Consider the following 26717-nt stretch of genomic DNA (forward strand, 5'->3'; position numbering starts at 1 on the left):
AACAGCGCCATCTATAGGAAATTATGTCGGAACGCCGTATAGCTTTCACTTTCATTTTCCCGTAAGGCACTAGAATATGCTGCAAGATGAAACAGACCAGACATAAAAATTTGAATAGCAAACACTGCTTTTCAACATAAAGGAACTTGGTAAGTAGACATTTTTGTGTATGCAATTGTGTAAACGGATTGTATGCTGCTATCATTTCGCAGATTTCTCCTGTAGCCTGTGAATTTGATCTGTAAAAAAGACGTGATTTAGTCGCATATGATTAATCTGCATGACACAAAGCGAATTTGCGCAAATATGTAATTGATCTCTGGGGGCCTGCATCCTCCACACAGTCCTCATGTAATTTGGACTTATGGAGGTAGGCTACCTACCTATGCATTTGTGCATAAAAATACAGGCCCATCAACAATACTGTCAATATCTGAAGAGAAACCTGGAAATAGCATAAACTCAGGGAGATGATTGATGGAGACGACGATGATGATGATGATGATGATGATGATGATGATGATGCTATTAAATGTCATTGAATAAAAATGTGCCTAACGTGCAAGCAGTTCCTCCATCCGATGGGGAGATTTGTTTCAGGGAAAAGCTCTGATAATTCACACATGCCTGTATGTTTACTATATTCCTCTTTATGATCCTTGTATCTGGAAGTGCAAGTACGTTATCTTCCGCTAGTGGCCCAACTGTAAATTTGTGTCTTTCTGAGAAATAAAAGAGAAACGAAAGTACAACCAGTAATTCTACTCTAAAGCAAACATGTCATTGTAAAGAAAATACACCCAATTTGCATGACTGGAATTTCAGTTTCACAATGATATCATTCAAACGAATCATAGTCAGGACAGTTCATTTGAATAAGTTACCTGTTTTTAGTATTTAGTAAGTATTTTGATGAAAGCTGATGTCATTCTTCTTGATAAACGGGCTCTCAAGTCACATGCAGGTCTCTTTTACTGAGCCATAATGAGTTTAAGCACATGCAGATATTGAATGAATCTGATGTGCATTTTTGACGCCCCCAAAAACTGCATGCAAAACTATGAAACAAAATCTGGAGGCATGTAGCCTAATGATGTTTAAAAAGCAGAATATTTCCTGTGTAGTAAGTTGTGCAGTGTTTACTATATCTGAGTGTCTATATATACATCTGAGTGTCTATATATACATATACGCATGCCATGCAACATCTCTGTTTGTAAGAAATGAAACTTATGGATCAAATGTTTGCCTGGTCCGCAGCTGTGGATTTACGGGCCGAACGTGAGTTTCATTTACGGCTTAATGCTACAGAACTAACCCACTGTGGGATCTCAGCTGATATGTCAACTGACACAGGGTCACATTACCAGGACAAAGGCAGACATGCATACATTTGTGTCCTCATGTCTCTCTCACACACACACACACACACACACACACACACACACACACACACACACACACACACACACACACACACACACACACACACACACACACACACACACACACACACACACTTCTTAAAGTGATAGGCTAGTTTACCCAAAATAAAAATTACCCCATAATTTACTTACCCTTAAACCATCCTATGTATGACATTCTTCTTTCAGATGAATCAGAGTTATATTAAAAAATGTCCTGGCTAATTCAACTGTGTAATGGCAGTGAATGGGCTAATTTTCATTTATGGGTGAATTATCCCTTTAAGGCTGTTGTTTTTTGTTTTTGTTTTTTTGTTTTTAAATTCTGCCTTATATTTTTATAGATTTATAATATTGTTATATTATAGTCAGAGGGAATAGACCTCGAAATAGGCCTAGAAACACACATTGAATTAGAATATTCACGTGACGTTTTACATTAAGGTTGATCATAAGTATCTTTAATATTCCCTCAATATTCACTAATATTAGCTATAGATCTGCCCAACCACTGAAATAGAACTGAAATGAGCTGGAAGATGACCACTGATTTCCCCAGAACTGCTGTATAAATGAGCTAAATAAATAAATGACGATACAACGGAAATGAATCAACACTGACAAAGTTTGTTGCATTATTTTCACTGTAAAGCTGCGTTGAAACCATTTGTATTTTAAATAGCGCTTTATAAATAAAGGTGACTTGACTTCTTTTGAATGTTTGGTATAAATGGATTTTTCCCCCCTTCTTTTCCTTTGGAAACGCATAAATGTTTAAAAGAGAAGTGAAAGAATACTTATCGCTTTAGGTAGGAGGGGCTAAATCCTGAATTGATTTCACAGAAAAAAACCTGAAAGTGAAGTAAGAATTCCTGGAAATGGGCGGAGCTGTGCGCTCTATATGAATGCTTTCAGAAGCGCCTGTCAGTTCAGTCTGATGATAATAGAGTTTCTGTCGTGCGCTGAGCAAAATCTCTATCGAGATATAACGGTGGAATAAATCAATGGGAGTTAAAAAAACACTGATTTTGGAAGCGGCGACGAGAGTTTGTCAAAGGCAAAGTTGTATTGACTACTCCAGGAGTTCATATTTGCTAAAACGGTAAGATTTAGGCGGAGCTATCTTTACTCTTAAGAACGGTTTTAACGGTTTGTTTTCCCTTTAAATGTTTAAAAAGCGCTATTAAAAATGAATTGCTGGTTGTATGTCATAAAGTTTCTCATTTAAAATAGAAAAAAATGCTTTCTATAATGTAGCAATGCTAAAATATACTCCAAATCAACTTAAACTCACCTATAACTCTACAATGACGTGAAAGGGATTTGTTATTGTACAAATAAACCCAGCTGTACATCAGAGTGAAAAGTATTACTTTCTGTTGTTATGAAACAAGCAAGTTTATTGTAGTGGCCTATGTGATGTTCAGCACAACATGTGATTTGGTTTGAAGGGGGCTGCTGATTAACTTTGTTCCTCACTTGCTCTTCAACAGACAGACGAGTCTCATCTAGATGACCTTCCTGTGGTACGGTATGGAAGACCACACCGGTTGGTCTTTCCTGTAGGATGGTGGCGCACAGTACAGTGGAAGGGAATCAAGGCACAGAAGAACCCCAAGTAAGCACAGAAGCCTCCCCAGAGTTCTCCCAATCCCAAAGGTCAAAGTCCAGCCAGCTGGCAGCTGTTATCCAGACCCATTTCAGACCCTTCAACTATGCGAGAGACTTCAAGATCATCGCAAAGACCACCTCGATGCTAGAGGAGAGTGGCTTTTATTGGGGTCCCATGACTGTGGAGGAGGCACATCAGAAACTGAAGAAAGAGCCAGTCGGAACTTTCCTCATCCGGGACAGTCGTCAGAGCGATGTGTTTTTTACACTGAGTTACAAAGGATCGAACGGTCCCATGAGCGTCCGGATTAACTTCAAGAACTCCAAATTCAATCTGATCGGCAGCAAGGAATCTTTTGACTGTCTTTTCAAACTGCTGGAACACTACATCAGTTCCCCGAAGAAGGGTCTCGTCAGGCCCTACAGGAAAGAACCAGTGCAGTCCCTGCAGCAGCTGTGCCGCAGACGGATTATCGAAACATGCGACGGAAAAGACATCGACCGCATTCCTGTGCACCCAATCCTCAAAAACTTCCTCCATGCCTTCCCTCATCCGCTATGAAGACGAGACTCATTGCATTAAAGAGCTGCTGGAATATTCTGGAGATACTTGATGGACTCCTCCTCGTGGTCCTGCTCTGTTTTAGGATGCAGGAATCACACCGTAGCACATTTTGGAATATCAGTCTTGAACACTGCACAATGAAAGTTTACATTGTCTGTGAATGTTTACACTATACAGGAATATTGTTTTCCTTTTATCACGTTTCTGCCATGCAGAAAGAAATATTTCAAGATCATTTTTATAAAAAGAATAAATATATTTGTAAACAATTTAAAACATCTCAATTTTTACTTTATTTGCTGGGGGATTCATACACTCTGAGGCCCGAATGGAAACGCTTGAATACAGGTTTTTATTAAACACAAAAATAATAATCGACCTTCATTAAAAAAATATATATCTACTTAACTGTTTTAAACTATTACATTTCAATGGAAGGCTTAGTGAACACTGCTTGATAACTAAAAATTAGTTTAAAAAAATGAGTAAGATGATATAAACAACATTAGTTATTTATTAATTTATATATTTTTTTAGAATCAAGCTACGTAGGTGAGAACTTTTAAGTTTCCTACATATTGGTCGAGCCTCACCCTTGCCTAGCAAGATTCAAGATTCCTATCTTGACTTAATCCATGGCCATGAAACCTGCCTTTTTCTCAGAATATGATGTCACGTTTAAACTATGGTATATTTTTACTAGATTACAGGCTTAGCGTACCTAGATTCCTGAAATGACATGAAGCTGAGGACTTATAGGAAGTTTAGGCCTGACAGTTTTGTACTGAAGCAGGCTGATTAATCTAGGTAGTAGCGTGGTTGAGAGGCGGAGCTGTGGTGATCGTAAACTGCTCATGGCTCAGACAGACATTTACAAGAAATGAAGTGGGTTGTGAGGACTGATGGAGTGTGATGGGGCGGAGCCTGTTCTCCAGAGGCGACAGTACATGGTATCAATACAAATTTGCGACACATCTGACAGGCTTACGCAGAAAAGTGACTAAGAACAAAACAATACTCGGCATCAGGGGTTCATGTAAACTTTAGAGATCACTGCTTGGAATTCCTATCGAGGCTGAAAAAAAAGTGAGCTGTACTGCACAGTCATCAGATAAGACATGACGAGAGGTTAACACTCTGACTGTGTTTTATTTTGTGACAGACTTCTTTCAAGCAAAGTGATCTTGCTAAGTAGAACAATGGAAGTGAGCCTCTTTCGAACCAGACGTGGTTGTGACTCAAATCAATCATTAGCAAAGACAGCGGATGACAGGTCAAAGGTCAGAAGATTTATTGCATGGAAGCTAATCTCTGAGGAGAAACTTTTCCTGATTCTGATGAAATCATGATAGCATACTATGGAAGTGAGGGGGAAATCATTTGGTGTGCCCAATTGGCTACTTTATCGAGGGATTTCCCTCAGATTACCAATTAACTTTGTATATTTATTTCACAGGCGAATTTGCCACAAATAGGAAACTACCTAAAGAAATCGAAGGCAGAAGCCTCGTTTGATAAGGTTTAGGTTGCTGAGGTTGATTTCGGTGATGCGGTACAGGGTTAATCAGTCTGTCTTCTCTCGCTCATCTGTAGTGATTAATACACTTGAAAGCGCAAGTCACTTCCAGGAAAAGAGTCAGTTGTGTTTCCTTGAAGAGCCCCTAATCTCAACTTCATCTGGCCTCAATTTACACAAACATACATACACACTCACACACGTGGCTCCTGAGTGTTGTATTTCCTTTTGGAACCACAACGCTACCCTCCAAAATGCAAAGACTGACACACACACACACACACACACACGGCTCACTATCTTTGTGGGGACTCTCTATAGACTTAATAGTTTTTATAACATACAAACTGTCCATTCTAACCCCCTACACTGCCCCTAAACCTACCCATAACAGGAAACATTTTGCATTTTTACTTTAAAAAACAAAAAACAAACATAATTTAGTATGTTTATGAATGTATTTACATTGTGAATGAAGCTGAAGAGAGCAATGACACAGTGTAGGTGATTACAGGTTTTACTATCCTTACTGTGGACATTTGGTCCCCACAGTGTAATATAAACAAGAACACACACACGCACACACACACACACACACATACACGTCTGGCTCACTATCTTTGTGTGGATTCTCCATAGATGTAATGGTTTTTATACTGTACAAACCGTATTTTCTATCCCCCTACACTGTCCCTGCCCCTAAACCTTCCCATCACAGGAAACATTCTGCATTTTTACTTTCTCAAAAAAAACCATCCTGTATGATTTATAAGCATTTTGAAAAGTGGGGACCGTTGGCTGGTTCTCACAATGTAGGTGATCTCCGGTTTTACTATCCTTATGGGGACATTTGGTCCCCACAATGTAATATAAACAAGGGCACACACCTATACACACACACACACTTGTGTGGGTAATCTGTACATAGAAACGTCCGTGGTTTGAGCTTTTGGGTGCACATGAACAGAGAACACATGAACTTCAACTGATAAAAGTCAAAATGCTTTCCTTAATGACACAAAATTTGGAACTTTAAATGGAATTTTTATTTTATTTTTTGAAGCAAATAATATATTTTTGAAAATAAAATAAATGAAGGTTTATATTTGTGGCATTATCCGGCGTAACAAAAAGGCAAGTGGCTTATCTGCAGTGCATGTCATCAAAACCTACTCACCGACTAGATAGATGTTGCTCTGGCAACTCAGGAAACAAGATCAAACTGTAATTTTTAAAAATCTATTTATGGTTATGATGCTAAAGACCCCTGGGAGCGGTTTTTGTAAATTGACAATGTTTCAGACCACAAAACTAAATTCCAGGAAGGCAAGTGATATGGCTACCCACATACTGGTTACTATGACAACACTCAAATCTTGCCATCCCACATCAAGGTAGAAGGTCCCCATGACCTCCACTGAGAATATGTGGGCAGGACTTCCAATTCACTGATTCACAGAGATACATTTGTTTCACCCTGACAGAACACACAGACCACCTTTGTGTAATCATCACCCCCTTTTAATACACAAACAATTGGTTTTTAAATCATTGGATGATTATCTGTATAAAAAAAGAATAGAAAATTACATGATTTACCCACCCTCAAGACATCCAATGTGTATATGAGTTACTTCATTCTGATTCTATTAATACATATCCTGACATTTCCATGCTTTATAATGGCAGTGAACTTGAGTTTGAAGCTCAAAAAGGTGCATCCATCATAAACATACTCCACACGGCTCCAAGGGTTAATAAAGGCCTTCTGAAGCAAATCTTTAGTGAGTGTTGGAATAAACATATCCATATTTAAAACATAATGTAAAATATCTAGCTACCGCCAGACCACCTTCCGCATTCAACTTATGAAGAAAGTGTAACTCCTCTTGCAGTTCAAAACACTTAAGCTAAATCCGACATCATATGTGGCTCCATGTACGCTTTTTCCGACAGCTGGCTCAGCAAACGATCGATCTATGAATGTTCTTCCCTGTGACGTCAGAGTGCAGTGAAACACCGGCGTAACAGAATAAACCAGATTCTGTAGCCCTGCCCACCGACTTGCGCATTGACATGTTATAGCTAAATAATAAAGGGAGCTAAACCGGATCGAACTTCCAAGCAATAAACAGGCTGCCTTCGGATTCGAGTATTAGCAATGCAAGGCTGAACTTTATTTTTAATGAAGATCCAGCTCAAATGGGTAAGACATTGCGCGTTTGTTCGTTTCATTTTAACTGTGGATTCGTTTGTAAACAAGACACCAGTCGAGACTGGATTTGCAGACAGGATAAAATTAAAAAAATAGGCTGTGCCTTCTGTATTGGATTCAAATGATGCAACACACTTACCTGAGCAAAATAAGAAAGAAAAGGTTTTTATATGTGATGGTATTGACTTGTTACAGATTGCTTTATAATGATTATGTGTCTAAATAAACATAATTAACGATAACTTACGATGCTGTCACAGGCTGAAGTATCCTTTGTATTCGAGGTGTTGTCAAGGAAGAAGACCTCTGCTTTAAAGGGATAGTTCACCCAAAAATGAAAATGCAGTCATCATTTACTCACCCTCAAGTTGTCCAAACCTGTATACATTTATTTATTCTGTTGAAAACAAAAAAATATATCATAAAGAATGTCAGAAAGAAAAGTTAATGGACCCCATTGAAAATCAATGCGCACATAAGTCAATGGGGCCTATTAACTGTTTGGTTACACACATTCAAAATATCCGTTTTTTTGTGTTCAGCCAAAGAAAGAAATTCCTACAGGTTTATTAGTGGTTACGTTTAATTTGCTATGTTTAATTTTCCCTTCCACATTCAAATCAAGTAGGTAGGAAAAAAACCCTGCAGGCACACAACTAATTAAACAATTACAATTCTGATGGCTTGGCAACATAACACGCTCAAAAATCTTGCCATCTCATCTATTTAACAGTGAAATATAGGTTGTTGTATTGTGGCAAGTCATATGACTGCTCTCAGGCAAATGCCGTGTATTGCAAACCACAAGTTAGTGAGTGTGTTCTTTAGAAATAACACCCCTGTGAGGCTGCCTTCAGTAGAAAGCATGAGACACTATCAGCACAAGCTCCTGGAACAAGACCTCTAGAGAACTCACCAATAAGACTCTCATGAGACCGCCTGCACGCAGACATTTATAGCTGCTCTTAATAAGTTTCAATTCAACATGTTTCTCAGACCAGAGGAACCGCACTGAAGGCAAATGACATGTTTATTCATTCAATGGATGCTTTTATGAAAAACCAAGATATGAGCGCACTTTTTCACAGAAACACTTATCAATAGTGAACTGAAAGCGGTTCACGGCGTATTAGAGCATGACATTCATTTTCAGTCCAAGAAGTCTACTGATAAACAGAAGTGGGACTATTGAATTATGTAGTTTGTTCACTAATTGTAAACATCTATGCTTAAAAAAACACAAAAAAAAACCTGTTGAAATGTAGGAAGTGAGCGCAGGGGTTAATTTAATGCGAAATCTTGGAAAAAGAATAAACATTAATTGTATTTTTCCTCAGTATTGCACAAATTCATCACTGGTTTCCGGACAAACAATGACCCCCCCCCCCCCCCCCCCCCACCACACACTCCATATTCCGGGAGTGTTTAGTACGATTGCATGGAAAATGAACTAAGACAAAAGTCATCCTAATAAGCAGCCCACTTTACACAGTAAGAAAGAAAATAACCTCACTTTTTATTTCCATATTGGCAATTTCCCCTCCCACAGGAATGTGAATTTCACTTAATGTCATCACAGTAATAAAATACACATATGCTTAGCTCCAAAAATGGTATTTATATATGTATATAGTTTATTTATATGTGTTCATTTTAAATTCTAAATCGAAACTGAGGTTGTAACCTAAATCACAAGAACTGGATTCCAACCAGAATTCTCAAGAGACCCAAGCACAGAGAAGAGAAGCCCACCTATTCTAGGAAACAATGACTATGGGAAACTTTACAGACTTGTTGTTATTTCACCAGAACAGGATATCTGTAAGTATAAACAGTGTTATTGATAGGGGACAGATTTTAAGGCAGATTAAAGTTTAATGAATTGTCAGGTCAACATAAAACCTGATTTAAAGATAAAAAAAATGTAAGACAACCAAAACGTAAATCAGAATAATTTATTGCATGACTTGGTAATTAATTATAACATTAGATCAAAACAAATCTTTACACTGTGTACAAACTATGATGCTCTCTGCGCTCACTTTTCTACAATTAATTGAACCTCAAAATACTGATATATGCAGAATGAACTGTATTGCTTTCAAGGTAATATTTTACAAACTCTGTTGATAAAGCTTAAATCTGAGTGCGTTTCTTTAGAGAGTTACCACACGTGCCACACCTCAAGAACGTGCGGTCTCTTCTATGTGCTGCTGTCTATGAACCGAAAACTCATTTTCCGTTTCAGTCCATTATTGATGATAATCCAACTACTTGAATCTGTAAGTGAAATAAATGAGTCTTGAATTAGTTATCGCACACCAAAGTAAAACAAAACCACAAATACATCACACCCGGCTTTGATTAAGTGTGTCCAGCACAAGCTCCTTATGACCTCTAGAACATTAAGTGTTAAAGAACATTAAAACAAGGAAAAGACAAAACAAAACAGGAAAAGTCGCCTCAGCCTCGAAGTGAAAGAAAACAAAATCTTCCTTTGTCAGGCGAATGTTCCAGACAGCAAGCAAACGCATGAAGGACTGGCAGTGACATAAACGCTCAATAATGAAAGTCGATTACAATAGGCTCATTCACCTGATGAAAAAAAAACTCACTTTCGAATGTAACTGACATAAAGTGAGTCAGCATTTTTTTTATACAAAAAGGCTTGGTGGAGCAAGAGTGGAAGGTTGGAGGAACCTCCTATGCTGCCAAAACTGAGCAAAAGTTCATGGGTTGAAAGATCTCAAACGCACTCATGAATTAAAACAGGTCACTTTAAGCACTGTATCTGTTCCTTACAATCTCCAAAGAATGACACAAAAGGGCTTTAAAAAAAAAAAAAAAAAAAAAAAACACTGTTGAAATGCAAATGAATATTCAACCAAAATGAAATATACCTACAGAAAAGAGCACCGCTGGATAGACCCAGAAGTCTTTGTACATTCCTCAGTGTTAAGACTGGTAAAATCAAGCGGGCATTCCCCACGAACCCACTCAAGATTCGTATTTAGACGAACACGCTATTTTCTCCGTCTGCTCGGCATCATAAAACCATACGCGCGCACACTCGAACAGTCGCACACAATCACAAAACAGTCACACATGCAGAGAAACAGCTGGAGCACCTCAGCACCAGAGCAGAAAGGATAACACACGACACAAAAAAACACTGTGCTTTAAGCAGCACTCGTGATGAACAATAATGTCATTGTTCTGAGAGTGCCGTTTTCCTCTGAAATGCATCATGGTCTTGATGTAAAGAGAAGTATTGTTGACCGCCGTGACGACACAGTCGGCAACTACACGAATACTATTGAGGGCCTGAATCACTAAAGCTGAAAGCATGGTGCAATGCATTTCTTGCTTTAGTAACCTGGCCCTAATTTCTTTATTACATTTTAGTAACACTAGACATATCAGTCTATTGCGGTCTCCTCCTCCAGGTCTGGGTTGTCCTCAGAGTCTGTTTCGGGATGAGTCATAGGTTCCTCCCTCTGAACCTGCGTCAAATCCTCAGTTTCTTCACTAAGCAATGGGCCAGAATCCTGAGATGCCTCATCTTCCTCTGGTATGGCCGGAATATCCTTCCTGTCGTCGTGAGACTGTGCATCTGTGGCTTCCGTGTGGTCGTCTTCTGTTTGGCTAGCAACTATCATCTCATCCCCGTCTGCAGACGCGTCATCCTGGACAGAGGACTGGGCGCTGAAGGAGCGCAGACGAGGCGGGTCAGCGGGGGGCAGCAGGGTCAAGGAGTCCACACTCAGCGTTTCGGCGTCATTGTTAGACAGGAGGGAGATGGTGGGTTGCGGTGCCGGGGTGAGGCTAGGCGCCAGGGAAAGTCCTGAAACAGGGAGAACAGGGCCGGTTAATCCCGCACATGCCTCACCTTACACACATGCAGAAACATCTATTCATACTGAAAAGACAAACAAGGCAAAGGGAGTAATGCACACAGTGCAGAGGAGGAGAAAGTTAGCGTTGTAGGGTTCTTTGTAATGTGTGTGCAGTGATAGATAAATGTGTGAGATTGCAAGTTTTGCTGAGATGTTTGACAGACAGGACGGATTGATAGATGGCTAGATACATTGACAGACAGACAGACAGACAGACAGACAGACAGACAGACAGACAGACAGACAGACAGACAGACAGACAGACAGATAGATAGATAGATAGATAGATAGATAGATAGATAGATAGATAGATAGATAGATAGATAGATAGATAGATAGATAGACAGATAGACAGACAGACAGACAGACAGACAGACAGACAGACAGACAGACAGACAGACAGATAGATAGATAGATAGATAGATAGATAGATAGATAGATAGATAGCCAGACAGACAGATAGATACACTCCCCTTACACTAACCCGAGCCCTAAACCTACCTATCGAAAAAGAAAAACAAACTCATTCTGTATGATTTATAAATTTGATTCATCAATTTAGAGTCCCCATGAGTCAGTGTGCATTCAGGTTGAAGTCTCCACCAGGATAGAAAAACATTAACACGCAGGCGCACACACACTCACACACACACACCTGGGGTCTCGTTATAGACTCAATGCTTTTTATACTGTACAAACCTTTCTATCCCCCACTACTCCTACCCATCACACAAAACTTTCAGCATTTTTACATTTTCGAAAGAACTCTAATGATTTATAAGCTTTTGTACCCATGGGGACCTCAATTTAGGTCCCCACAGTGACACGAGTCCCCATGAGTCAGTGTGCATTCAGGTTGAAGTCCCCACCAAGCTAGAAAAACATCTACACACACACACACACACACACACACACACACACAATTTTAGCAGCACAATCCCCGTCACTGGAAACTAAGGAAGCAGCTCTGCATAGTCAATCTACGTAAAAGCATCACACGGACATGCCTGTTACGTCTGCATGGAGCTCTAAACCCATTCTCCACCGTGCCTGTCATCCTCTGACAGAGAAAACACGCACCTCCGGCCTTCCCTGTCCGACCTGACTAGAGAACAGAGGGACAGATCAGAACGCATCCTAAAGACATATTACTTTAGCATAGAATCTGAAGGGTGCATGGAGCAAAACCTACAGCCAAAGGAGTTTATCAATTAGCATCACATGCAAAGCACCCTATTTTATACCTACATAGGGAAACAAAGTATGATTATGGTGACAGCTTGACTTTAAAACTATAGCTCATTGGTTAGCAATCTAGCTCAAAACATGTTTAGTCTTGGTGCTCATGCATATGAACTGGGTTTGAGTCCAGCAAGAAAAATGTCCTATTGATCCTATTCCTCCTCTCTCTCCCAATTATTTATTGTGACTCTTCATTATCTAGCTGTCTTATAAAAAAGTAACATTTACTCAGCTTAAATCACCCTTCACAATCCATTTTTCTATAATATGCCAATGCACATCTAAAGCAAAACATTGTTTTTTTCATTTTGATACACTACAAAGAAACCAGGAAGACGATGTTTTAAGAAGGTAAAAAAGGTCAATTTGGATTTCCTGTTGACTTTAACTCTATGCAGGTTGCATACATGCAACCACACTTACACTACACGGTACATGTCTGTTATGACAGAGACAGAAGGAGAAATGGATGTGAGTCTCACCACAAATCCACACCTTCAAAACAAAACGTCATCTGATACCGCCACTGCTGTTTCTAAGAACTTCTCTTCAAAGATGTACCGCCCGCCCCACAAGGCATTAACTAACAGTGAATGTGGTCAGCTCACACTGCTGTTTGTGACAGCGGCCCTTATTCAAAAAAACGTATTCATGTGACTTCAGAAGATTATTTGTCAATTTTTTAGAGACTATTAAATGATATGGACAGTTTCACTTCAGACAAACTCCAAAAGGTCACTGTATTTCAAAATAGATCATCATAGTGATTCAGAGAATAAAAGGAACAGATACATAGTGAAAGAAACAATAAAAAGCCCATGACCGTATTAGTTAAACGCCCCAAGCCACAAGACAGAAATCTGTAGGAGACTTCACAGAGGCCACAATTCTCCACTCCTCTGTTCAGAGAATCAGCCACCAGGTTGGTTCCTGGGCTCTTGTGGTGTGAAGTTTTTTTTGAGCTTTCAGGTTTTTCCAAAACCACACCCGACCACCAGAAGTGCAGTGTGGGAGGTGAAGTGCAGAAAGTGAGATGAAGCCGCCAGTTGCTACACAGAACCTTAGAGGTGAACAAAGTCCCTCAGGGACCCTTGTTCTACTCAGCAAACACATCAACTCGTGAGAGGCCCTTTGAGAGATCATTTAACTGGTAGTCATAAAATAGTCTTCCACTTAAAGATCTACTAGACCATAGATGCATACCATAGAATTTCTTTCTAAATATGAGAAAAAAAAAACTGTCTGGCTGACAAGTGCTCAAAAGGATGAAGTCAAGAGTTCCTGTAATTGCATGTATATACACATTCAATCATGCGTCCATGCATTTGAATTAGCAAATAATTATAGTGTATGAGGTTTGAGTATAGAAACATGACCCTTAAGGTCCATTCACACCAAGAACAACGAATATATTAGTGTCCACACACCAACGCACTTTATTGTGTGCCACTTTAAATGCTTGTGCTCTTTAACGTTGAATCTGATTGTCTGTCAATGTTTTTATCATTCATCAGCTGGAGAAAAAAAAAAACTTTGCATGTGATTCCAATAATATCATTCCTCTGTCATTATCATTATAGATGTGGTGTGGACTTCTCTATTTTCAAGAAAGATTATTAAAACTTTATATTTATAGTTATCATTATAGTTATTGTTCTTGGGATGAATGTGCATTTAATCCTACAGCTATAATACTGCAGTGGCCGTTAAAATCTTAATTTACAAGGCTGTGACTATGACGAAAGTTACACTGTAAACTGGGACAAAGTGGCAAGTCCCGCCCTACATTTTTTTTTACTTCATTCCAGAATCGATTTCACTTACATATATTCTGATATATATCACAATATGAAAGAAAAGACTATTGCAACTTCATTGTCAAGCCGCAATAAATCCAATAGTGTTGTGAGTTTTTTAGGGATTGCAAAACAACAATAAATTGCGATGCAAAATTCCTGTAGCTCAAGCAGTAAAGCATAGCAATGTCATGCGTTTAATTCTCAGGGAACGCAGACAATTATAAAATGTCTACCTAGAATGAATAAATGTAAATTGCAATGGAGTTATTGTTAAAACTTAAGAACACTAATCTTATTCAGGATTTGTGTAAATGCATACCTAGTGTTAAACTTGCAGAACACAACTGACAGAAAGACATTATGATGTTAGAAAATCACCTGCCTTGTTTGCTGCAAATATACAAAGGAAAATAGAAGTCGTTTTCATGGCCAACAAAAACATATTTGTTTTTTATTTAAACAATAAAATAAATAGATTGGAAAATCATTTTGGAGCCAGGATATCATTTATGTCTGAAAAAAAGATTGTGCAATCTGCTTCTTTGCAAACCTGATATACATGTGCAAGTGCTTAGATTCAGAGGAGGATGTGTTTCTGTCGTAGCATGAGTGAAGTGTTTTGGTTTTTCAGTGAAAGCAGTTGATAGTAAAATGGGGTGGTTGAGCAAAAGTACAAAAGGGAGTGGCATTTATGATTGTGTGTGTTACCTGTTTGGCTCTGTGTGGATGCGCTGCTGGTTGTGGCCGAGTCACAGGGGCCGGTGGGGCCACTAGAAGGTGGTGAGGTGGGGTTGTGCTGGGCAACGTGGGCAACTGCAAAACCTGGACACATATAGATCAACACATGGTCACATATAGACACTGACAACCAGTGAAGGCCCTGCCTGCCATAATAATATTAAACTGGATTTACTAACAAAAAAATAAGCAGGAACTGTGGCTTATTAATAGAACAGGTGTGGGTTTGAGTCTGGCGATTTCCCCCCTCTCTTCCAAAAAAAATCATTTTTCAAAACCAAAAAAAGCTAAATGAAAAAGAGATTATATATACAAAAAACACACAATTACTTGCTGATAACTGAAACACTAATCAGATTCTTAAATTTAGGGACAAATGAGAACAATCTTAATGATTGTAAAGTGATCAAGTGACAGGCAATGAACATGTCAGGCTTTGTTACACACTTGGCATCACACCAAGAGTTCTGGGAACCACAATATATTTTACATGAACCAACAACAACGTCATCAAAAGGGACTGAGAGACAGCTATTAGTCATCCGTTTCCCTAAACAGAGAACTCACTTTTGTGAAATTAAACCTCACAATCCTACCCAAATCTGCATCAATACATTTTGTAAATACTGAGATCTATCTATCTATCTATCTATCTATCTATCTATCTATCTATCTATCTATCTATCTATCTATCTATCTATCTATCTATCTATCTATCTATCTATCTATCTATCTATCTGTCTGTCCGTCCATCTATCCATCTATCCATCTATCTATCTATCTATCTATCCATCTATCCATCCGTCCGTCCGTCCGTCCGTCCGTCCGTCCATCCATCCATCACATTATGACATTATGGTGAAGTGAATAACATTGATTATTTTTTCATGGCAAGTTAGTGGGTGGGATATATTGGGCAGCAAGTGAACATTTTGTCCTCAAAATTGATGTGTTAGAAGCAGGAATGGGCAAGTGTTAGGACTTGAGCGAGCTTAACAAGGGACAAACTGTGATGCTAGATGACTGGGTCAGAGCATCTCCAAAACTGTAGCTCTTGTGGGGTGTTCCTGATCTGGAGTGGACAGTCTCTACAAACATGATTCCAAAAAAGTTGTGACACTGTACAAATTGTGAATAAAAAAGGATCTATTTTATAGATCTATTTTATTCACAATAGAAGATAAATAACATATCAAATGTTGAAAAAATAGTGAAGAAATATCAGAAAGGAGTTTCGCAGAGAAAAATTGCAAAGAGTTTGAAGTTATCCTCATTTACGGTGCAGAATATCATCCAAAGATTCAGAAATTCTGGAACAATCTCTGTGCGTAAGGGTCAAGGCTGGAAAACCATACTGGATGCCTGTGATCTTTGGGTCCTTAAACGGCACTGCATCACATACAGGAATGCTACTGTAATGGAAATCACAACATGGGCTCAGCAATACTTCCAGAAAACATAGTCGGTGAACACAATCCACTCTGCCATTCACTGTTGCTGGCTAAAACTCTGTAGGTCAAAAAAAAAAGCCATATCTACACATGATCCAGAAGCGCAGGTATTTACTCTGGGCCAAAGCTCATTTAAAATGGACTGTAGCAAAGTGGAAAACTGTTCTCTGGTCAGACGAATCAAAATTTGAAGTTATTTTTGGAAAACTGGGACGCCATGTCATCCCGACTAAAGAGGACAGCCCAAGTTGTTATCAGCGCTCAGTTCAGAAGCCTGCATCTCTGATGGTATAGGGTTGCATGAGTGTGTGTGGCATGGGCAGCTTACACATCTGGAAAGGCATAAATGCTGAAAGGTATATCCAAGTTCTAGAACAACATATGCTCTCATCCAGACGTCGTCTCTTTCAGGGAAGACCATGAACTTTCCAACATGACAATGCCAGACCACATACTGCATCAATTACAACATCATGGCTGCGTAGGAGGATCCAGGTACTTAAATGGCCAGCCTGCAGTCCAGATCTTTCACCCATAGAAAACATTTTGCGCATCATAAAGAGGAAGATGCGCCAAAGAAGACCTAAGACAGTTGAGCAACTAAGAGCCTGTATTAGACAATAATGGGACAACATTCCTATTCCTAAACTTGAGCAACTTGTCTCCTCAGTCCCCAGACGTTTGCAGACTGTTATAAAAAGAAGAGGGGATGCCACACAGTGGTAAACATGTCCTTGTCCCTACTTTTTTGAGTTGTTTTGATGCCATGAAATTTAAAAACTTATTTTCCCCTTAAAATTAAGGTGTCAGAATACTCAGTGCATTGCACTGATGTGAGCATCAGAACTGGCCCACGGAGCAAAGGAAGAAGTTGGCCTGGTCTGATTAATCACATTTTCTTCAGGGAAGAATCACGTGGATGGCTAGGTTCGTGCCAAGGGAACACATGGCAACAGGATGCACGTTGGCAGTGTGATGTGTTGGACAATTTTCTGCTGGGAAAACTTGCATCCTGCTATCCATGTGGATGTTACTTTGACACATACCACCTACCTAAGCATTGTTGCAGACCATGTACACCCTTTCAAGGAAATGCTATTTCCTAGTGGCTGTGGCCTCTTTCTGCAGGACAATGTACCCTGAAACAATTGTTCAGGAATGGTTTAAAGAGCACAACACCTTTGCCTCCAAATTAACCAAATCTCAATCCAATCAAGAATCTGTGGGATGTGCTGAACAAACAAGTCCGATCCAGCTGGCAACCTACAGTACATCTTGGTGCCAGATACTACAGAACAGAAAAGAACAGTACAGTACAGTACAGTACAGTAGCCAGGTAACTATGTGATGCTGGTGGAGAAAAACATTTTCTGACTTGCTCCTTTCAAAATAAATGGCTTAAAAACATTTAGATCTGGAGAAACTGGAAAATCTACAGTTAGTTGGGCAGCAGTGGTTTTATGTTTTTTGGATACAATCTGGGTTATTAACTGGACATCCCTTTTAGACAGCGTTGACAGTTAATCCTGTTGGATATGGTTCGCCCTACATGGTGGTACGCATTAACCTGAATACTATAGCTCTCCATAGACTACAAAGACTTGCTGTCCTGGTTATAGATGAGCCAGTGAAAAGACAATTTGTCCTCTTTTGAACTGAGCTGTGCTTTTGGCCTGCTAATCCAACCTTTGCATTCTGCTTTTATTGATGGAATGTAAATTCAGTGAAGACTGGCCAGCAGGCTGCACATGTATAGGTGTGAAACCTTCAACGCTATATTGGCCAGTGCTTCAATTTCATTGTCCAACCAATTTAAATGGGATTTCAAATTAACTTTTTCACTCACCAGCAAATTTGGCTACACAATTTTCAAGTTACCAGCCATTCAGAACTTTTACTAACTAAAACAAAAATAAACTTATTTAAATGATCAAAGTCATTACTTACATTTAAATATATTTATTATTCAACTAAATTCGGAATCATTGTATTACTTTTAAATTTTATGACAGTCAATCACTTTTTGTAAATACCATTTAAATAAAATGGAAAATTCTCTGTGACACTTATAATTGCTATGAGTATACTTGCAGGTAGCAATAAAGACGCTAGGGCACTAGACATGCAGAATTTATGAGAATGGGTTGAAAAAAGTGGCCTCTTTACTGTCTCCTAGAGCTCTGACAGAGCGTTAACCAGTTGCAAAGCATACGGGAATTGTAGCGCCTCTGACATCTCACAACCAGGCTCATCTCACACCGGTCGCATCATATGGTAAATGCGTTCTCAAGTTCAAGGCAGCAGTCCAAAATAGCAAAATCACCATACTGGTTTGTGTGCTAATGTTTGTTTTTTACCAATATTTTCCACCTCTGATGTCATATCTAGCGAGAAATTATTAATGTAGTAATTAAATATGTGTTTAGTTCTCACCAAAGCTCGCTCTATTTTGCTGTAGATCATTAAACTGTTACACTGCCTTAGAAGTCTGTCCGAAATTAGTTTCGTGAGGTGCCATCATGCACAAAACGCTGCCTTACAAGTCATTGTCTGATAAGGCAGCGAGGCAACAACGAATCAGGTGCCTAGGTTTTCGGCCGCAGCCTATGCCTTCAGGGTCATTAGAAAATCACAGGTGTGTGTGTTTAAACAGGTTTGGAGCTAAACTCTGCAGCGCATTGGCCCTCCAGGGCAAGATTTGAATAGCCCTGCTCTTGGTTGAAGTCAGTATGTACACACATACACACACACACACACACACTAGGGCTGGGCAAGTTAATGCGTTATTATCGCGTTAACGCATTTATTAAAGCCGCACTTGGCTACTTTTGCTCTCGGGGTCCCCCTACAGTTTAGGTGGTTAACTACTGTCGTAAGATCTGTCATCCTACAACAGGGGATGCCATCGCGCGTGCATTTGTTGACATGACAACCCTGATAGCCCTGAACTAGTGATGCGGGTCTTCTCATAACCCGCGGAACCCGTATGTCTATTTAATGGTCGCGGGTGCGCGGCGGGTTGTAAAAATATATACAGTGGTGCGGTGCGGGCCAAATAACTTCATAAAAGCGTCCCGCGGGTTGGTGCAGCACTAACAGTTCCCCTGAACACTGCAAGAGGAGTTCCTCATGGCGTCGCATGAGAAAAATGTCTTCATCCCAGGTAACGTTACAGTCAGTGGCATGTTTCAGCATGTCATATGAATATAATTTCATGGGTTTTATTTTTTTCAAACGCCAAATAATCACGATGCTCACGTTTACAAGCCAGCGTCATTATAGTAGTCTATTGGTTACCGTTTTACAGAATCTATATGATACTTCAATTCAATGTTTGAGTGGTAGCTCACCGTAACAAGCATGACAGCATCGGTCGGGCACGCCTCCTTCAGCTCACGCCAACGAGCAAACGCTGGTCCAATGTTGATCCTCGTCCTGCCTTTAATCCCATCACTTTTTCGTTTCCTCTTATTGCTTTCCTCCAACAAAACCTTTTCTTTCTTATTTGTCTCTGCTGCTTCGGACATGACTATATTATCCGACGAACAAAGTTGGGCTCGCACCTCCGAATTTAAGGAAGTGTGGGTGTTGGTGGAAGTGACGTATATGCCGTAAAGCAGTCGAATTTTGTAGTTCTTTTTGTTCTCGGGTTACTACCCGAAACCCGAAGTTTAAAAGTACGATTAAAAACGATACAGACCCCATCAGGCTATGGCAGACGTGTCATTCAACCTATTGTAAGTCGATTTATCATCACAAGAGTCTTAAAAAATATATGATGAAGGTTGAAAAGTTACCTAGTGCTGATTTAATTAGCGCCGACAATTATTTTATCGCGCATTAATGTTGTTATTTATTATTATATTGTAAGGCCGTTGCTCACTGCCTCTGAAAACACATAGAGACAAACCATTGGTCACAGGAGAATACAGTGCTGTCTGTAGCCTAAGCCAAGGGCTTGACATTTTTTGTCTGGGACAAATGGGACAAATAAAATGTTAAAATAACCAGAAACGCGAGAATTCGATTCAGATTTTTTTGTTGTTTTTATTATATTGAATGTAAACAGCGATTGATGAGCGTTGAGGCTCGCGCTGCCTGTCTCTTTGTGAGAGACATTTGTGGAGAAATCAAAACAATTGAGCAGCAATATAAACTCACAGAAGAAACATACTGGGGTAAAACTGAGTTTTTTGTAGTTGTTGATATTTATGATTTATGATATTGTTCATAACACAAGTCGACTTTGCAATCGTGAATTGTGTAGCATGAATGGTGTAGCCTAGTTCAATAAACAAGTAGCCTAATTAATATTAAATTACTTACATTTTAGATCCAAACAACTTTTTTGTTCCATTTCACCCATGATTTCACAGACAAAAATAGTTCCAAAAGAAAGCAACACTCAGCGCAGTGTTTTGTAAATAAATGATTCAGCGATGTGAATGAATCTTTTGAATAAACGACTCAATGACTCGCTCATGAAGACAATCACTTGCTGCCTTCTATTGGCGGTTACTTTTAAAAGTATGATTGCATGTTTTATTTAGAACATCAATCTTATAACATTATTTATTGCAGCTGTATTTTTTGCAGTTTAAATTATTTAATTTGATTGGTAACAGCCTATAGTGTCTTTACTATTATAACAGAATTTATTAATCAAATGTAAGAATTGAATTGAAAGATGATGCATACATTTAGATACAAGATTTAAAAAAATGGCCTTTATAAAATTCAATAACACCCTGGGGTGAATATCACAAATATGCAGATTTCAGTCAGCCTATGTTAAAGCTGACAGAACACTGATGAGAATATTACTACAGAATCAATATGTATACCACCAATTTAATTTAATTTGATTAAATTAATGTTTAAGTTGATATTTACAAGAAATATTGTAACTGTTACTAACTTTTAACTGCTGTAAAAAGCACCTTATTTGTTTAAAGTGTTTGCAAATCATATGTTATTGCACTTTTGTTCATTTAGCAGCACTTTTGTATTCATTATTGAATTTTGCGCATACTGCGATTAATCACAGAAAATCATGCGATTATATATGTCATGTATGTCATCACATCACTTTGTGAATTACCAATTGGTCTGGAACCAAAAGTCTAAATAAGGGCTGTATACTGTCAGCTCAAAATCACAGCTGGCGGAGAGGAAGTGTTACCTAGAAACCTCATACAAAACAGAACTGTAACTTGGAGAAGCACTAGAGAAATTCTGGGGAAAACTAAATTAGGATGTGCAATTTTTCAGAAAATGATTTACATTTCTGTGCAAATCTCCACAAAGAGAGTGAGCATTTAGAAACAAAAATGCAAAAGAGGGGAATGTTTCACAACATTAAATATAGCTTAACAAGCAGGAACTTCTGATGTTGTGAGCACTTTCCTAAAACATATACATTTCACATTAAGACCCAACTCATCTACCACCATGTCAACCAGAAAAATGACAGAAATACAGAATATCTGAATGCATTTTTGATAGATTTAAGTTATGCAGCAGCTTGCTAAAAAACTACAATTAAATACAAGATTTTTTTTAATTCACTTCAGTAATAATATACACCAGAGCACAGCTGTTGAAGTAACTCATAAATTTACTTTATATTTGTAAACATTTTAAAATAATAAAAAATCGGATCCTCCAGAAATCATTTCAATATGCATTTAATATGCTATTTGGTGCTTAAGAAACTTTTCTTATTATCAATGTTAAAAACAGTTGTAACAAGCATTCTTTACTTGCTAAAAATGTAAAAGTACAGCTTTTATTTGAAATAATAGAGGCTGTTAAATTATTAAATATCAATCTGATGCAATTTTACTTATCTTGCTAAAATCCACCGAAAATATGGAATTGTGGATAACAGCTGGCCTCTTAATCTTATGTGATGTCCTCTTTTATTGTACACATATTTACCTGGAACTTTATCTACAGAGGCGAAGGCTGGGCCACATCTGGACTGGTCATAGAAGCGGAAAGGCAGAGATGATGAAACAGATGGTTGGCTGAAGCCCAGGACCTCTGTGGAAGGCTGAACAGGAAGGTCCAGCAGAGCTTAAGGATGAATATTTGTGGAAGAAAGAGGAAAGAAAGAGAACATGAGCAAAATAAAGAAAAAGTGACACATTTCCAGTATTGGACCAAAAGAGTGCGTGTCAGGGCCAGTCACACTGTCACTTCCTGGGCTTGATCGAGCCTCCTCTGGGCATCATTGGGGCCAATGGAAAGGGGTTTTTGGCCCACTGAATACCTTGGTTTTAAAGCGGGTCAACTGGGGCTTGAGGAGTGGGTATTAAGGCAGAATTTATCCGATTCAGCAGAGGGCCAGCTAATCTCAACATTTAAGACATTTAAAACAAGTTTCAGCTCAAAACAAACAAGAATGGGTCTGAAATAACTTCCGATTTGTGATCCGATGGGGATTCTGATCACCGTATGAGGCAGTAAAACATTCATATGTGACACTAAAGGCTACTTATGCAAAACATTGCCATAATAAACATACATTATGCTTATGAAAATACCAGGGACCACAGATAAATCATATATAATTATAATAGTGTATTTATTTAGTTTCAAAATATATCTTTTCCCTGTGCATTTGTATCTCTGCATCCACATAAGTGTTAAATCACATAAACTCCCATTAACTTATATGACTCTAGTTCCTCTATTGCTCTGGTTAAAAGAATAGCAGTATAGTGAGACGAAAAACAGAACTTAAACATCACCAGATCACAAACGAATAAAAAAAAAAATATTTCTAAAGAAATGTGACAAACATATCATATCTTAAAAGGTTTGTTTAAGTGGACTCGGGTACAGTTCGCAGTAAGGCTGTCACTTTATATTCGATATTTGAATATGCATTCAAACATGACGTGAAATATCCGTAATCAAACTATAAATAAACTATCCGGTTTTTAAAGTGCCATGTACCGCAATTTTTAACAGTCGGGTGCGTTTACATAAAGCACTGGAATTGGTTTAAAAGTCCAATATCTGAATGAAAATGCTCCATATAAACACCTCAATCGTAATAAAAATGCCCAAACTGAATAAAATTGTAATCGTTTTAAGATGAGTGGGATAAACCTTTTCATGAATCGATCAAACGAAACATTTCACGATGTAAACGACCTGACTGGAATACTTTTGAGTGTGCGTCCTTATATGACGTACACAGCGCGCGCCTTCACCACTGAAGAGCACACGCCGCGCTCACATGCACCAAGCATGTTGACAAGAGAGGAAAGTACATTTTTCTGAGAGATAAAAATAAAATTTTTATTTTGTAAGAAGGTATGAAGATAATGTTGGTATAATGACACTGTCGTAGATATTCGAATATATTCGAATACATTGCTTGATATTTGATATTCGTTCGAATTAGATAAAAAAAAAAAAAAATGACAGCCCCAGTTCGCGGGTGCGCACTCGAGTTCGGAAGACAAGTCAATTAAACCCAGGTGCGCACAAAAAGTGTTAGTGTGAAATCAACCTTAAAAGCTCTAATGGAGTGTCTGTGCGCATTCCAGTGATCACAAATAAACGCAAGCAGTTCAATAGGGGTGCAGTACTGACATAATAAATTACTGTCATAACTTTTTTTGAAATCATTAATCAAAGGTCAGATATCGATGCTGGAGTATAAAGACTGTATGTAATGAGCTAACATACGCTTCTGCTATGTTCTTTTGGCGATCTAGCTAGTCTTCATTCCCCTTGCTGGTGTTATGGTGGGGTTGTGTGATGTTTGCTACAGGGAGGCGTGTTAGGGTAGTGGTGTGGTGCTACTGGTTCAACAGTGTAAACGCAGCTTGAGTTTGGCCACGATGCTCAAGGACAGGCTATTGGCCCTGTTCAGCCTGTTGTTAGCCCTGGCCTGACAGTGGAAAAGCGGCTTTCGTTTTGTTGAACATTTTTTCTCCAGCTACAATAAAAATCTAAGATAAAGGGAAATTCCATGTCTCTGGGAATCGGTGCGATTAACCTTAATAAACCTGCAATCTATTCATTTGAAATGTTATTCAGGCATGTTAAAGTATAACTAAAGTTCCACTCAAATGACCCCACTCCAACACCCAAATGTTGCATAACAGCTGGGAGGACTGAGAAAAAATCATTTATAAACAGAAGATAAAAACATAGTTTATGGCATTTGCTTCAAGGTAGTTTATAGTTAGTAAGCAGCCAAGTCCTGACCTGCTATCCTCTGCATTTTCATGCGTCTGGCCTGGATGCGGCCCTTGGCTAGTCGCTGTTTGGCGATGATGCAGCGAATATGGTCTGCAAAGATGAAATTAGCCTGCAGGATGGGCACAGGCTTGGCGTGAGGGTTAGATGTGGGCTTATGTATGATGATGTTCAGAGCCCTGCTGTCGTCTTCTACTCCTGAAACCTGCATGTCCTGTGAAAATTTGCATGATTAAAATATGCAGGAACTTTGTTTTCTAAAGGCCAGTTCACACTGCACAGACAAAAACCAACAAACAAGATGGCAGTTGGATTTAGAATTTTATAAAAAATTACTCATGTTCACACTACCCCAACAGACAACAATTGACCAAGCAGAAAGAGCAATCATTGGCTACCATAGTAGAAAAAATACTATGGTAGCCAGTGGTTGCTCTATTTGCTTTGTTAGAAACATTCTTCCAAATATCTTCTTTTGTGTTCAGCAGAAGAAACTCATACGGTCTAGGAACAACTTAAGGGGGAGTAAATGATGACAAATGCGTCGAGTTCACGTCAATAAATTAGTGGATAAAGTCGTTATTTAAAAAAAATTTTGCGCACAAAAACTATTCTCGTTGTTTGGTAAATTGTAACCCTTATAGTCGCTCCAGACCTTTGGGCCCACCCCCTTCTCAATGATATAGCTTGAGTTAAAACATTTGCAAATGTTAATATTCACATTTAAAACGGACATTATTACTATTTGTTGACTACATCTTTGCACTAACTTCTTGCAGAGAAATGTCTGTATTTTATTTATTATTACATGTGAATATTAACATTTGCAAATATTTTTTAAACTCAAGCTATATAGATTGAGGAGGGGGACTGTGTAAAAGGGCCGAAAGTGTATTTTTTTTGTTCGAGCATCATGTTTGCAGTGTAGGAGTGGCAATGAAGCATACCTGCAGAAGGCCGGCAAACTTGACAACACCCCAGCCAAGACGCTTTGAATCCGGTTCCACAAGACTCATCTGGTACACGTCTACAGCCAGAAAGCGCTGAGCTTGAACCCCATCTTTACTCACCACCATGCAAGCAATAAGGTCGCTGTTATCTACAAGGTAAAAAGGACAAAAAACAATTCACGGCTGAATAATGGATAGTTCATTCCAAGGGTCCTTTGACAAACTTGCATACTTCAGTAAAACAAGTCATAAAGGTCAAAGTTCAGTCTATAAATGGGAACACTGTGGTCACTTCAAGCATTCAAAACACACTCACAATTCCACATTGTATTAGAAGCCTCTGATCACATGCTTCAGAAACTTAATCATTCAAATTTAATTCAACCATTTAATTTATCTTGCTTGCATCAAGACTTGCACTTTTAACTACAGTCATGCATTTCCTATTCCAAAGTGTTAAGAAAATGCCAGTGCCAGGTGAATTCAATCATATTAAAGAGACCTGGCATGAAATCAAACTGCGCTCATGCGGGATTTTCATAAACACTCCAATGAGTCATGACCTACACAGTATATTGCATCTAGGGTGGGCGGAGAAGGAGGCGGGGGAAGAAGGGGAGGGGTAAATAAGGGAGGAAGGTCATGAATGTTTGAAGTTGGTTTCAGGTAGACCAACTGAACTATTAATAACTGAAACAGCATCGTCACAACTGAGGTACTATGACTTGATACCAGTTTCTTTTTGTGCTCTGCACTTCCTTAGAAGTCACACTGATGGGTTGAGGAATTACTTCAGAACTGAAAGAGCACTTCCTTTTAAAGCGTAGCCAACTGTAATGACAAAGAATTACGTTGCCTCTGGGGAAAATGATTTGCTGTTGTACCAAGGAATACTCTCTCACATGTAGTTACAGTACGACTTGTTAATCAGACAGATGAGGCACAGTACTTCTGCATTTTTAAAGCCACAAATGCACACCAGCTCTGTGGAATCTCATATCCTAAGGGCACTCAGGATGCACTACATGGGTGGTTGAATGTGGTCATATTGGCGGATTCAAAACAAAGTTTTACTTTAAAATAGGAAAAA

The 26717-nt window shown here is 38.8% G+C and overlaps 2 protein-coding genes across 3 annotated transcripts in view; one reads left to right on the top strand and one right to left on the bottom strand.

Annotated features, from left to right (window-relative positions):
* Positions 1-16: 16 nt before the first annotated feature.
* socs1a (suppressor of cytokine signaling 1a) lies at positions 17-3876 on the top strand. Of its 2 annotated transcripts, none has more exons than XM_067428916.1 (2): positions 17-149; positions 2918-3876. In XM_067428916.1, exon 2 carries the CDS (start codon positions 2992-2994, stop codon positions 3595-3597), a length of 606 nt encoding a protein of 201 aa, XP_067285017.1. In that variant the 5' UTR covers positions 17-149; positions 2918-2991; the 3' UTR covers positions 3598-3876. The 2 variants fall into 2 exon arrangements, with proteins under 2 accessions (XP_067285017.1, XP_067285016.1); XM_067428915.1 differs by lacking the exon at positions 17-149 and adding an exon at positions 2348-2526.
* A 5396-nt stretch (positions 3877-9272) lies between these two features.
* The window catches only part of clec16a (C-type lectin domain containing 16A), an 81915-nt gene continuing 64470 nt past the window's right edge, over positions 9273-26717 (bottom strand). The window contains exons 20-24 of the mRNA XM_067414608.1: positions 25625-25776; positions 24687-24891; positions 22398-22535; positions 14977-15090; positions 9273-11175 (exon numbers count right to left, since the gene is read on the bottom strand). Of these exons, the coding sequence (XP_067270709.1) occupies positions 10751-11175; positions 14977-15090; positions 22398-22535; positions 24687-24891; positions 25625-25776 (1034 nt within the window). The 3' untranslated portion in view covers positions 9273-10750. The remainder of the gene's footprint in view (positions 11176-14976; positions 15091-22397; positions 22536-24686; positions 24892-25624; positions 25777-26717) is intronic.

Source organism: Pseudorasbora parva, chromosome 2 (genome assembly GCF_024679245.1).
Source record: "Pseudorasbora parva isolate DD20220531a chromosome 2, ASM2467924v1, whole genome shotgun sequence".
Lineage (NCBI taxonomy): Eukaryota > Metazoa > Chordata > Actinopteri > Cypriniformes > Gobionidae > Pseudorasbora > Pseudorasbora parva.